The sequence below is a fragment of the Camelina sativa genome, chromosome 3 (assembly GCF_000633955.1).
Source record: "Camelina sativa cultivar DH55 chromosome 3, Cs, whole genome shotgun sequence".
NCBI classification, from domain to species: Eukaryota; Viridiplantae; Streptophyta; class Magnoliopsida; order Brassicales; family Brassicaceae; genus Camelina; species Camelina sativa.
In genome coordinates, this window is record NC_025687.1 from 7152110 (window position 1) to 7165671 (window position 13562).

The window sequence follows — 13562 nt, forward strand, 5'->3', positions numbered from 1 at the left end:
TTTTCCTGTACCATTCTAGTGAACAGAGAGAATTAAAGAGAATTGTTTCTCATGTAATGGATCAGCAACTGCTCATGCACTAGACCACACTCGCCAAAAAAAAAAAAAAACAAATTGGTGACTTTTGTTGGTGAAGTTCTGATCTTGCAAATCCTGGTCTTTACGAAGTTTAGTATTTCTGACTAATTCCTCCACCAAGTTATGTGGTATATACGATACGATTTTCTTTAGTTTTGTAGAATTTTATAATTTAAATTCTCGATCGTGTATATCTACTTCGATGGTAAAACATTGAACATAATAGTGAAATGACTAGTATATTTGAATTGTAAAACTCAAACCGCTTGACTATTATTATTAACGATCGATATTGGTAAAAAACATATTACCAACATGTATTAACGACGGAGTATTAGATTATTTCAGTCGTCAGGACACATATATATATTTATTATTATTTTATTTATGTAGAATAACAGCAACATATTCCAGCATCCTTTCCGGAATGAAGACAATGACCTATTTTAAATTTCATTCTCGAACAAAATGCATTGCATCCTTTTTCCCCTCCCTGCTCAGGCAAACACGGAGATGCATTGAAGCATACGTGATCGGATTCTTTTATCTCAAAACCTATATATTTGATTCAATATTAGATCAATGTATATTATTCATGAAGATTGATAATATAATGTACGTAGTAAAAAGAACATAATAAATAGTTAAATACCAGGAACAATATCCGATGTTGTACGACAATGAATAGAAGATATAACAACCAGAATGGTGAGAACAAATGCGATTAAATTCTTTGTGGTGATAGCCATTTTTCTTTTTCTTTTCTTTTTACTCATCTCTGATCACATTTTCTAATATATATATATATATATACATCAACCAAACATAGGTAATTAAATAGGTAACGTTTATGGTCAAAGATGAATAAGAAACATAATCTTTCAGTTCACTATTTCCTTATGTTTCTAGTCAAAGAAGAAGTAAATAAATATTTTCTTACATAATTAATTAGCTTTGACACATTATATATTTAAAGGAAACAAATTTGACTAGCAAAATATGATTTTGCCACACAAGTAGCTCTTATTCAAGGCAATTTATATATCTGTCTTCCTATTGGAAAATTTGACATCTCAATTTAGTATTATATATATATATATATATTAAAAAATTTAGATATGTATGTGTGTCAGATTTTATTTAACTTATGGGTTTAATTGCAACAGTTAATAACAAATGATTTACTTTTAAAATGTAAATCTCCTCATTTTAATTATAATATTGAATTAAATTTATTTTTATGAAATATATATATATATATATAGATTGAATGGAATTTAAATATATATATAAGATTCTCTCTCTCCCTAATGACCACTTGGCATCTCCATTTATTATTATATTTTTATTTTAAATGTTACATAAGTATGTTTGTGTAATTGATTTTCTTTAGTTTATGGTTTTAATTGCAATAATTAATATCAAATGACTAATTATTTTATATCAAACTAAAAATATAATAAAGAAAAACTGATAACAAAGTTTAACAAAGTAAAAAGATTAAAGCAAGATGAAAAGATATTTATGTATAATCATATCTAATTTCTATATCTCTTGAGATTGATTATATTAGAATTTTGATTGATTAAAGTAAGGAAATATAATAGATTTCTATACTTGATGAAAATAAAAATTTAAAATTTATGCATTACGCAAGAAAACAAATTTAAAAACATAATTTTATTTTGATATTTTCTTAAAAAATTAAGTTATTTATTTTAAAAAAATTATGCAACAAGCCACAAACACCTACTTTTACTACAGTATAAATCTAAGAAACTAAATTGGAAGATTCCATCCATTTTCATCTCTGACCATAAAAATACATTTTTTTTTTTTTTGCCATGTAGAGAGAATGTGCTAATATAGTGTGTTACTAATTAATAAGGGAGGGGGACATATTTGGACTAGATCCAATCTGAGTTAATCTATCAGCCTTTCGTAAATGACATCATCATCATGTCCCTTAAACCTCCCAGTGCATATTTATATAACAGTTGTGTTTTTTAATCCCTCACTTGATTCTTATAATTTCCTAGCGAATTATATAATTTAGTTTGTAAAAAAACAAAGCAAAAGTAGATTCCAAAAACACTAGTATTATACTGACATACTTACTAGTTACTACTACTACATGTTAAACGACAAAAGCAAATGGCACAATAAGATTTTAGAAAAAAATACAAGAGTGACCCATAAACAAAAAGTAAAGATCCCACTGGTTTTGCTCCTTTCCCCACACCGTAATTGATGGGTCACTCTCCCCATTCTCCCTCCACACACACATTTCTTTTCTTCAGAAATTACTCAAACAAGAAACAAGCATGGGGTTTACTTTACATGCACAAAAATCAATATTCTGTGTGTGTATATATTCGTAAATTTTGTATGTTATTCACTTTTGTTTTGACCCATTTTAATTTTTCACTTTAATCAAATATAGAGTCCATCTTTACGCCTCAACTACCTTAACGACGAAGCCCGCTACTTTCAAAAAAGTCAAAAAAGCCCCTCACGCACCTGTCTCTCTCTCTCTCCCTATATATATACTATCTTTATCACAAAACAGAACGAACACACACAAACACACACAAAACCTTGTTCAATGGAAGATTGGTTCTTATGGCTCTCGAGAACAAACCTTGAACCTTCTCTAATCCAAGAATACGGTCTCTCCTTCTCCCAGAACGAGCTCGAACTCGAAGACGTTGCTTACTTCAACCACGAGTTTCTCCAGAGCATGGGAATCTCCATCGCTAAACATCGTCTCGAGATTCTCAAACTCGCTCGCCGAGATCGCAAGAACGCTCCTCCTCTCACCTCTAGGTCGATCTCCAGATTCGTGGTTGCAATCAAGAAAACAGGGAAATGTTTCTCGGATCACGTACGCGCCTGGATCCGCCGCGAAGAAGAGTCGTCTCGAGCTCTGGTGTTGGTGCCGTCGAAGAAGAAGACGAGCAGCGGGATTAGTAAGTGGAGAGGCGGGTTTATGAAGAGGAACAAGAGATCTGTGATGCCGAGTAATGGAACTGGCGGATTTGAAAAGCAAGAGAGGTTGCTCTTGACCAATGGGACTCCTTGTAGACTCGATAGCTTCTCAAGTCCCATGGTTTTTGATTACAGTTGCAAGGATGAGAAACTACTTTATGATCAAGATACTTGTTTCGAAGATGTCAAATGGGATTCTATGTTTCAGAATCTCAAACCTACTTAGTAATCTTGGTTATCAGATTTGATGGTGAGAGATGATGTTTTAGGTTTCTTCCACCATGGATTTTTTTTGAAGTTTTTTTTTTTTGGCCTTTGTGTGTTGGAGTGTGTGATTAGGGTAATTCATTTTTTTTGGTTAATTAACAATTAGGGTTGAGTGGAGGTGTCAGGTGTGTGTGAGTGTGTGTGGGTCTTTGTAATGAGTCTGTCTCTTCAGTCTTTGCTTTTGGCCTAAGTCTTTGTTCCAGTCAAAAACTTCTTTACAGCTTTTTTTAACTACTTTTTTACTCTTTGTCTTTCTGAGAAAAGTGTTTACACACATAACCACGACAACTAAAACCTGCCTCAGGTGATACCACTACACTACTCTTGAGGTAACCGGAAAGATCTTGAACCGTATAGAGAGACTGATAAACCGGTCTTATTCTAACAATTAAAATCACGCCGAGAATTGCGGCAACCCCACAGACGCAAGCCAGTATCATGAAAGTCAGCTTGAAACAATCTGGTCCGTAACAAGTTGAGCTTCCTTGTCTAACAGCCTCAGCATCATAGATTATGAAATTATTTGAAAACAATAGAATAGTTTGAATACACAAATATTAAATATAAAGTATTAGTAAAAACACAATCAAAATGAAAATTTATAATAATAAAATATTATAGCAAAGAAACACAAATTTGCAAAAAAAATTGTTTAAAAGATTATAAATATAAAATATTTTATGAAGAATTATGATAAAAAACTAAAACTAATAAACTATTATGACAAAGTGATCCTAACTGAAAATAAATATTTTCTAATAAATAATTATAATTATAAAATATATTTGATAATGAGTGCAAATGTATCATCTAAATATTAATATTAAAATACACAAGTCTAAAAATAAAATAAAATATAGATATCATAACTTTTTCTGTACAAAAATTTATCATAAATAGAAGCAACTGTAAATTATACATTAACTTGTATTGAATTTATATATTGCTATAATCATTTCTAAAATTTTATTTAGATTATAGAATAACGTTGAGTATTGGATATTAATATTCAAATTATTTAGATTCAACATAAAATAAAAAATTTGTTTCAACAAACAATGATTTGTTTGTTATCGATGAAGAGACAAATATATAGAGAGTTCAAAAGACATGACTATTTTTTTGAACAAATATATAGACACATCTATTAGAACAAAAAATTGTGATAAAGAATATGAATAAATATGACAAGAAGACACAACGCTACAATGAACAATAAAATTATACAAATTTTTTGAAAAAAAAAACAAAAAAAAAGAACAATTTTTTATAAAAAATGTACAATGAAAAAGTCGCAATTGTTGTTCGCATTTATTCGGATTGTTATCGTTATATAGATTAATCGGTTATCTATTAATTGTTGTTTTTTTCCAATTGCACATGTTCAAGATTCTCTCTTTGAGGAAGTGGGTTGCTATTCTCTCTCACTACGAACCTTGTAGTGTTGCTGATCTAGCTGGTCCATTGCACTCTTTGTTGCTGAGCTTCAACTCCCTGTGGTTGTTCTTTGATGCCCATGACTACCTTCTCACTGCCATGGATCCTACACTTGCCATGGCCGCTACAACCAACTCGGTGATTGCTCTGCTTACATGTTTGTTCAACATCAAGTTCCCAAATTCTCTGACGAACGCTGACGTCTTTTGCGACTCTTTGGACCACTTTGACGTCAGTGACAAAGATGAAGATTTCCAGTCTCCTCTGGAGATGAAGAAGAGCCTGCTCACATCAATCTCATCGTGGATGACGCTTCCACGACGTCGTTAGGACTTGTTCTCTCTTGGTCGTTTTACCTTTTCCAAACTTCGTAATTCGTCGGTAGGACTTGTTCTCTCTTGGTCGTTTTACCTTTTCCAAACTGTGTGATTCGTCTTTAGGACTTCGTCTATCTTGGTCGTTAAACCTTTTCCAAACTGTGTAATTTTTTTGGTCGGGTTTGAATGATCAGTATCGAGTTGAAATTTTTAATTTTGTAATAGACATAAATTTGTGGGTCAAATGAAGCCAACATCAAAATTCTGCTTGGTTTGACCATACACGTGTACACACACATTTCACATGCATAAGATAGATTCACAACTTAATTACAACTAAACAATTGGGAAAGAAATTTACAACATAGAAAGAGACATGTCAATAAAAATCACCAAAACTAATCTACTAATGAAAGCATGCAGTTTCTTTCAGGAATTAATTGCATTAAGCGCTTGTTTGTGCATCCACTAACCCAAATACTCATAATCTTGCAACAATCTATTCATTCAGCTCATTAGTCATATAAGTATAACACGTATATAATATGAGTAACTCACTAGCACTGGAAGGGGCCGGTCAACAACAACATGAGGGTGAGTGTTCAATTTCAAAAGAAAAACATTACAAAGGGAACAGCAATCAATGACAGAATCCTATATCTATCCACTAAATTCACAAAAAAAATTGTATGATTATATTTTCACTACACTATCTACACTAGAGCATACAAACCTTATACTAAAGCCTTTTTTTGGTTTTCTGATATGAAACAGACCGACCATTAAGGACTTTCATCAGATTCAGGAAGCGGCTACATGTTTCTCCCAAGTTCCGTATTTTGAGCTGAAAGTTCCACCACCAAATTGCTGTGCGTACTCGCAAATCACTGCCCGAGCACAAGCGTCCCATGTCTTGGCTATGTCTTTGAGCGACATTGGCTGTGACAAACTTCTTAGCAATATGTTGAACCTTGCTATAGCTTTGGACGAGAGGTCCTCGTTCTCTTTAACCTTTAGCCAAACAAGACTCGGAGCAAAGAGCAACCACGTCAACTCCTGCAGACCCTGGCATTTGCATATTTCCACTTTGACGAGGTGCTGGAAGTTCCATGTATTACTCAGTGTACTTCTTGGACTATTATTCTTGCTTGCATCATCAACTTTATGAGCAATCTTTATCTCCCTTATGTTCGACTCATATATCTCGAGGACGCTAAGCCTACTTGAAGTCGCGGCAATAGATATCCCATCTGCCCCTGCTTCACAGTGCCTAAGAGTGACACTGCGAGTGCAACTTGCCAATCTGGTAATGCTCATGAATCGTTCCCAGACATAGGCATCACCCACCGAGACGGTCAAAACTTTTAAATGCTTCAGGAGCTGTAACTCCTCCACCAGTTTGATATCTAAACAGAAACTAGTACCATACAGTTTTAGAACTTGCAGATTTGATAAACATGATATTCCCGCAATTCCTTTAAGCCATCTAGTAAACTCCAGGTTCAGGTGTACAAGTTTCCTTAGCTCTTTCAAACCCCGAGGCAGTTCTTTTATATGTGTATGTGATAAGTTGAGATACTGCAAAGAGACCAGTCTCGAAATCTCTTCAGGCAACTCGTCAAGGCCAATGTTTCCCGTTAGATCCAAAACCATAAGATTAGGCATAAACATAAAGAATGGGACAATCTGGACTATAACTTATATTCTTGATCCGATTACCCGACAATGACATCCTACTCACACCTGTCCAATCCTTGACATTTGGAAGGTCATCAAGTTTTGCTTTGGCTTTCACAATGAAGTTTTCTTTATCCTCTCCAAGATTTGATGCTACCAACAAGGCCATGTCACGAACCAAGGTAGGCATGGTCACGCTATGTTCAATCAATAAACAAGCATGAACAAGGTAACCAATTATCTCGTAACCCTCCTCCTCTGCTCTATATCTATCTTCTTTCCCATCAATGATTAATCCTTCATCTATCCAATACTCTACCAAATCTTGTTTTGATATTATTCCATCTTCTGGGAATAAAGCACAGTATTGAAAACACTGTTTCACTCTCTCATCCTTCAAACTATCATAGCTAAACTTCAAAACCGGAAGGATTTCATCGTCCATACCTAAAAACTTAGCCGCAGATAAAGTCAAAGCGTCAATTGCATACCGCCATTCTTGCACCAGAGTCTTGCCTGTCATAGTCACACCAATGACGTCAAGTGCGAGCGGTGAGCCTCTGCATCTCGCCACGAGTAACCTTGCGAGTACAGGGATGTCCGGGTGACTCTCCAAGGTAACTTTTCCAATTCTCTCGCAGAACAAATCCCATGCTTCATCTTCTCCCAAAGATCTTACGTCCATTATCTAAACACAGTATAATAAAATTGAGAGTGAAAATTGAAAATGATTGAGAGTGATGGGAAGAGATTGGATCTTTTGGCTTAGGGTTGGTTAACCTTTGAAGATTCTTATTACGTTTTTAGATCTTGCTCTTCTCTTCGTCAAGTCGTCTAGTGTGCAATTATGAAAATATCATGAAGGACCTTTTGAAACTTCTTAGTTTACAGTTCGACCCACATACTTTTTTGTTATGAAGAGTGCGGTCCTGACTTCACAAAATCAAACACAAGAGAAAAAGAGTAATTGTTTAGCACTTCTAAAATAAGAATATTGTTTTTAGAAAACAAGTACTTAAACAGTATGAAAGAATTAAAGACACTTAGAAGAACATCTAGTATGGTTTAGTATCAGAGCATGTTCAAGAGACTACAAACAATACCAATACCTAAACTGGAAGAATGTCCACAGAGATCTCACTATGCACATGCTTAGACTTACAAATTACAATTGGGAAAGAAATTTTCAACGAGGAAAGAGACTTGGGTGAGTGTCAAATAAATAAATACACAAATTTGTAAGTTCGTAACCAAAATGTTAATTACACAAATTAACTTGTATGCTACTGAATTCTGTTTTTGATTAAAATGCATGGTGGACGTGAAGTTGAAGTTGAGAGATATATTTTCAAAGCATTAGGTAAACTGTGAAAAGACTTGGGGTCTCAAATTAAAAAAAACTTCAGAATGATTAAAACAAAGAGTAAAGTAAGGATCAGCTACCTGTTACGTTCTCGCTGATTGTTGCAAAAGTGTTCGTCAATAGCTCTGTTTGTCTCAAGCATTTCGTCGAACATGTATTCTGCACCCACGAAGATCGAAAGTGCCATGTTTCAGTAAGCCAGAGGATAATGGAGCTATGAGAAGCTCCAAACAGTCCATCACACGATCCGGAAAAAAAGAGAGCTCGTTGCCCAAAGAAGTATAACCAAATAAACGGTAATTGCACTTCAAAAAGAACAAGTGACAAATATACTAACGAGATTCAGAAAATACATACAATAAAAGTTTATTATATTATATAATTAAAAAATGTTCAATAATACAGCATAAGCTTTGGTTAATAAATAAAAAAAACCCAAGGGTATGTATGAAAAGACCTGTAATGTACAACAAAAAAAGTTGGAAACCGTTTTGGCTTTTTTTGTTTTTTTCTGTGGTTTTGACATGAAACAGTACGTGCATCACAGTGTTATCATTGAGGACTAGAGAAATCCATCTGATTCAGGAAGCGGCTACAAATTTCTCCCAAGTGCCGTATTTTGAGCTAAAAGTTCCACCACCAAATTGCTGTGCGTACTCACAGATCACAGCCCGAGCACAAGCGTCCCATGTCTTGGCTATGTCTTTGAGCGACATTGGCTGTGACAAACTTCTTAGCAATATGTTGAACCTTGCCATAGCTTTGGACGAGAGGTCCTCGTTCTCTTTGCTGTTCAAGAAACCAGATCATGTTAAGGTTAATAAGATGATGCAGTTTCTTATAAAAGGTTTCTTGAGACATAAACATATATATGAATTTGAAGAAGATTTTAACTAATATGGTAAAAGTTTGCTTGACTCGGTATGTTTCTGTTTACTTGAGACTAGAGGATCTTGCTTGTACCTGATTTCGACCGGGAGTTTATCCAGAAGAGATGGAGAGCCGTTAGGGTAGCTACAAGGGACCAGTAGACGTAATGGTTGAATAGGAGACTGTAATAGAAGAACAAAAGAGATTTTATTAAAGGATAATGAAATCATATTTCACAAAATGTTCACGAGATGACCATGCTTACCATTTGTGTTGATGAGAGATGAGCCTTCAAGGCTGGGCTGAGAGAAACAGCTATAAACGAGAATCTAACTGTTGTTCCTTCACACCCTTTGCTTAATATTGCTCCCTCACTATGATCAGTAGCATCTTCATCATCACTAATCTCAACAACTGTATCTATCAGCCGCTGGTTTATTTCCTTAATTTCCTCCAAAAGGGCATGTTCCATCTGCAGTTCAAAATCGACTCTTCAAAATAAGAAAATCGAGCCCTTGAAAATATAGTGATGTATTGTGAGAGATTTTGATTAACATAGTGATGTTTTGTTGTTAATTCTCTCAGGTTTGTGAATTTTTGGGGTTCTACGGGTGTAATGGAGAACAGTATGGTGAATACGGAGACATCAAAGGTTGTTAAAGTGATGATGAGCAGTGGTGATGCTTTTGTTGATAAAAGAGTTGTTTTTCAGAATGGTGTTGCTGCTGCTGCTGGTTGTTGATTCCTGAAAGAATTAACAACTCCTTTATCAACAAAAGCATCACCACTGCTCACTTTAACAACCTTTGATGGCTCCGTATTCACCACACTGTTCTCCATTACACCCATAGAAACCCAAAAATTCACAAACCTGAGAGAATTAACAACAAAACATCACTATTTTAATCAAAATCTCTCACAATACATCACTATATTATACATCACTCTTCACTAAGGGAAGTCTAGCTGAAAAACATACCTCAGTTCTTGCCTTCTTTCTATCAGAAGTTGCAGTAGATTCCAGGTCTGATGTTTCTGAACCAGTAAACTGCTTGTAGTTATCACCAACACTTCCTCCCAGTGAACCAACGCTCAGTGGCATTGCAGTTGTGTGACGCTTCATTTTCTTCGTCGCCATCATTCCCTCTTGCGTCATGAAGTTTCTTGCTTGAAGACGACACTTAGTCATTGCAACCAAGTCTTCGCCAACAGAAGCTCTCGAACCGTTTCCTGGGGCTGAACCAGCTATCCTATCAACCATGCTTACAACCGATCCAATGTCACTTACTGCAGAAGAAAGTGCTTGTGGCGAGGCGGACTTCACCTGAAAACAACAGAAAGCATACATCATAATCAGAAAAACACTTCTGCTACAAAAGCCATCCTGATGCAATACCCTTCAAAATTAGTAATGTTACTTACAGCTCTAATAAGGCGTTCAATAGGCAGCTCAGTAGCACTTGGTTTTCCAGATGTACTTATCAACGGATTTAAAACACTTCCATCAGGACTAGTAAACTCCTGAAGGAGGGGAGAGGCAGAGATCCCTGGAGTGCCAATTGCAAGGGATTGAACTACGCCTTGCATGCCAGTTGCTTGTTGGCGCGCAAGATTTCCCATTGACAACGACGAAGTACCAGAAGGTTTCTCAGAGTCAACTTGCATAGGGGACGGAGCCAAGGGGGTTGAAAGAGATGGGATAACAAAAGGGGAGTTTGCAGGTTGCAATGGAGTTCCCATCTTGTTGACAGTTGACAGATTTTTCTGGTCCACCTGAGGAGACAAATGTTGTTGTGACATTTGAGGAGATGCACCTTGAAGAAGTTGAGGCGACGAAACAGCTCCTGGTTTTAACTGTTGAAGAGGATAACTGGCACGCTGTCCCTGCAGAGAATGTTGCTGAAACATCCCACGACTGACATTCATCCCTTGCCTCGATGTCAAATCATTCATATCATTCATCTGTTGTAATTGTGCCGCTTGCTGTCTTGCCTGCAACTGTTGCTGTTGCTGTCTCGCTTGCAACTGTTGCTGTTGCTGTTGCATTTGGCGCTGTTGAAATTGCTGTTTGAATTGCTGCGTCATTTGTTGGTCTTGCTGTTGCTTCATGTGCTGATGCTGAAGCATACTGGAACTTAACTGGGGTTGATTAATATTAGACTGCAGTGTACTTAACCCACTTTGACCCGAGGCAGAACTGTTATTTACTTGCTGAGAAGTATTTTGTTGCATGGATCCCATGGCAACCTGCTGGCCATTATTCAATGCATTACCTTGGCCAGATTCTAAACTAGAAGCCGGTATGGAACTAGGAATGTTCTGCTGTGGAGCTGAAACTGCAGGACGAGATGACAGAACATTATTCTGCATATTTGGCAAACTACTCTGTTGTGCCCTTGGCCCAGCTCCCTGCATGCTCATTGCTTGCATCTGCGGATTTGTTTGATTATCATGAGATTGATCTTGAACTGTCTGAGATTGCGGTTGCTGCATTGGCTGCATCTGAGATTGCGGAAGCTGCCCTTGCTGTACTGGCTTCCTCGGCTTGTGCATATTTAAGAAACCTATAATCTGCTTCTCATAATAAGGCACCTTATCCTTCAATGCGGGCATGATATTGCTCTTTGGAACAGATAGAAATTGTATCATGCGCTCCAACATTGTCTTGAACTGTTTCAATTTCTCAAACTGATCTGATCTTTGTTGCTGTGGAATAGAATCCTGCTCCAGAGAAAACTGAACTAAATCAATAAAATAAGATACAAGATACAGACCACAATCTATGTAGATATTGAAGAGTTAACTTTCTATATAACAATCTTTTAGAATAAGAGTCTCAAGAATCCAAAGTTGTATGACTTTCTACTATAATAACGAAAATAACTCATAGATGTAAGCTACAACCTCTATAGGTTTGGGAAGGAACATAAATATCAGCAGGTAAATTTTCTAATACACAGTATGTTAAGAATACGAGTCTCAGCGGCCTCTTTTTTGTAACAATACTCCAAATATATTTCGCAATAACGAACTGATCTTGCATTGAATTTGTAAAACTCCTCAAAATGCTTACTACTGTTCCAGAGGAGATACACTTGCAAACTATATTCCAAGTAAAAAAAGAATATTGTAACCTACTTGCTGCAACTTGGATGCAACTCTCTGGTAGATTTCATTCAGATCTGGTAAGTACGCCTCTTTCAGGGCTTGGATCTGCAAAGACAAGTAGTCATATGATTAGTCATCCTGGTGATATCTATGTAAAATCGCCTGCCTTATTGCATTTATCTTGAAGATTTAGTACGTGTAGCCAGAATTGGTAAATATATAACACACTTAAAAAATAGAGAACAACCTTTTGAAAAACCTCCTCTTGCCAATCAACCCCATTTGCACTTTCCGTCTGTGCTGTCGAATCCAGCGACGCTAAGAATTATAAAAACGGTTGTTCAACATCAGAATCTGCTGAGAGATTAGGTAAAATATTAGAACCTAATGTATTTAATAGGATGCAAAAGCATACATGATGGCATCTCCGGGAGGGTTCTTTGGGTTTGATATAGTTGTCTCTGTTGGTCCACAACATTTTGAGGTGGAAGCAGAGAACCTGTGACTTGGCCTGAAGCTTGGAGCCTTTGTTGCACATCCTGTTGTAGCAGATTAGGTTGTTGTTGCAACCCTAGCTGCTGATGATGCGACTGAAGCTGGGGCATCATCTGCTGTTGGGATGGCTGATTTTGTGACTGTTGGCCCTGAGAAGAAAACAAGCCATGGCCAGCCTGATGTGTTCGTTGCATTCCACTCGTTGATTGTGATAACATATGCACCGCGTGCTGGTTATTCTGCAAACTTGAGTTGCCAACCTGGGAATTGAGCATCTGTTGTTGTGGTTGCTGCAATCCTGCAACATTTCCTTGAGTGCCCAGTGGTTGCTGATGCGTTGCCTGAAGGCTGTTTTGTTGAGACATCAACTGTTGCTGGGCCGGTGGCTGCTGCTTCTGCTGCTGCTGTGGCTGCTGCTGTGACTGCTGCTGTTGTATGTTCATAACATTATTTTGTTGGTTTAGTAACCTTTGCTGATGTTGCTGCTGCATATCCCCAACAACATGCTGCCCCATCATCTGCTTCTGTTGGATACCTGAGCTATTAGCAGCTTGTTGCCGCATCATTTGTGTTTGCTGCTGTTGTAGAGGAGAAATTGATTGCTGCGGCAATGACGTTTGCTGCTGATGGATGCCAGACGCTTGTTGTGATTGTGGATGTGGCCTTAACATTGACGATTGATGCTGACGCAACATAGATTGTGTCGTCTGCTGAGCAGATAATTGCGGACTTGATTGCTGATTTGTGTGGAGACCCTGGAGAGGGGCTGAGTTCACAGTGGATGGCTGCGTAGCAGATGTTGGAACACCAGGCTGTTGAGACGAATGCAATTGATTAGGCTGCAGCACATTTTGTTGCTGTTGTTGCATGTGTGATGGCAAAAGCGAATTGGGATTGGGAACATTCCCTGACTGGAAATTCTGCTTGAGAAGTTGCTGCTGTAGCTGCTGCTGATAAAGATA

The 13562-nt window shown here is 36.9% G+C and overlaps 2 protein-coding genes across 4 annotated transcripts in view; one reads left to right on the forward strand and one right to left on the reverse strand.

Annotated features, from left to right (window-relative positions):
- On the forward strand, positions 2635–3570 carry LOC104774467. Its single transcript, XM_010499070.2, has one exon. It carries the CDS (start codon positions 2684–2686, stop codon positions 3290–3292), a length of 609 nt encoding a protein of 202 aa, XP_010497372.1. The 5' UTR covers positions 2635–2683; the 3' UTR covers positions 3293–3570.
- LOC104774516 (mediator of RNA polymerase II transcription subunit 15a) overlaps positions 8476–13562 on the reverse strand; it is a 14961-nt gene continuing 9874 nt past the window's right edge. For 2 of the 3 annotated variants that reach the window (XM_019243473.1, XM_019243475.1), the window contains 8 exons: positions 12521–13507; positions 12353–12423; positions 12136–12210; positions 10420–11733; positions 9977–10321; positions 9263–9469; positions 9091–9179; positions 8476–8916 (listed from right to left, as the gene is read on the reverse strand). In XM_019243473.1, coding sequence (XP_019099018.1) covers positions 8709–8916; positions 9091–9179; positions 9263–9469; positions 9977–10321; positions 10420–11733; positions 12136–12210; positions 12353–12423; positions 12521–13507 — 3296 coding nt within the window. In that variant the 3' untranslated portion in view covers positions 8476–8708. The remainder of the gene's footprint in view (positions 8917–9090; positions 9180–9262; positions 9470–9976; positions 10322–10419; positions 11734–12135; positions 12211–12352; positions 12424–12520; positions 13508–13562) is intronic. The other variant, XM_019243474.1, reaches the window with a different exon arrangement.

What these genes read in the sequence shown, in the direction of transcription:
- LOC104774467 (XM_010499070.2), top strand. Translation starts at nt 2,684, where the DNA reads ATGGAAGATTGGTTCTTATGGCTCTCGAGAACAAACCTTGAACCTTCT.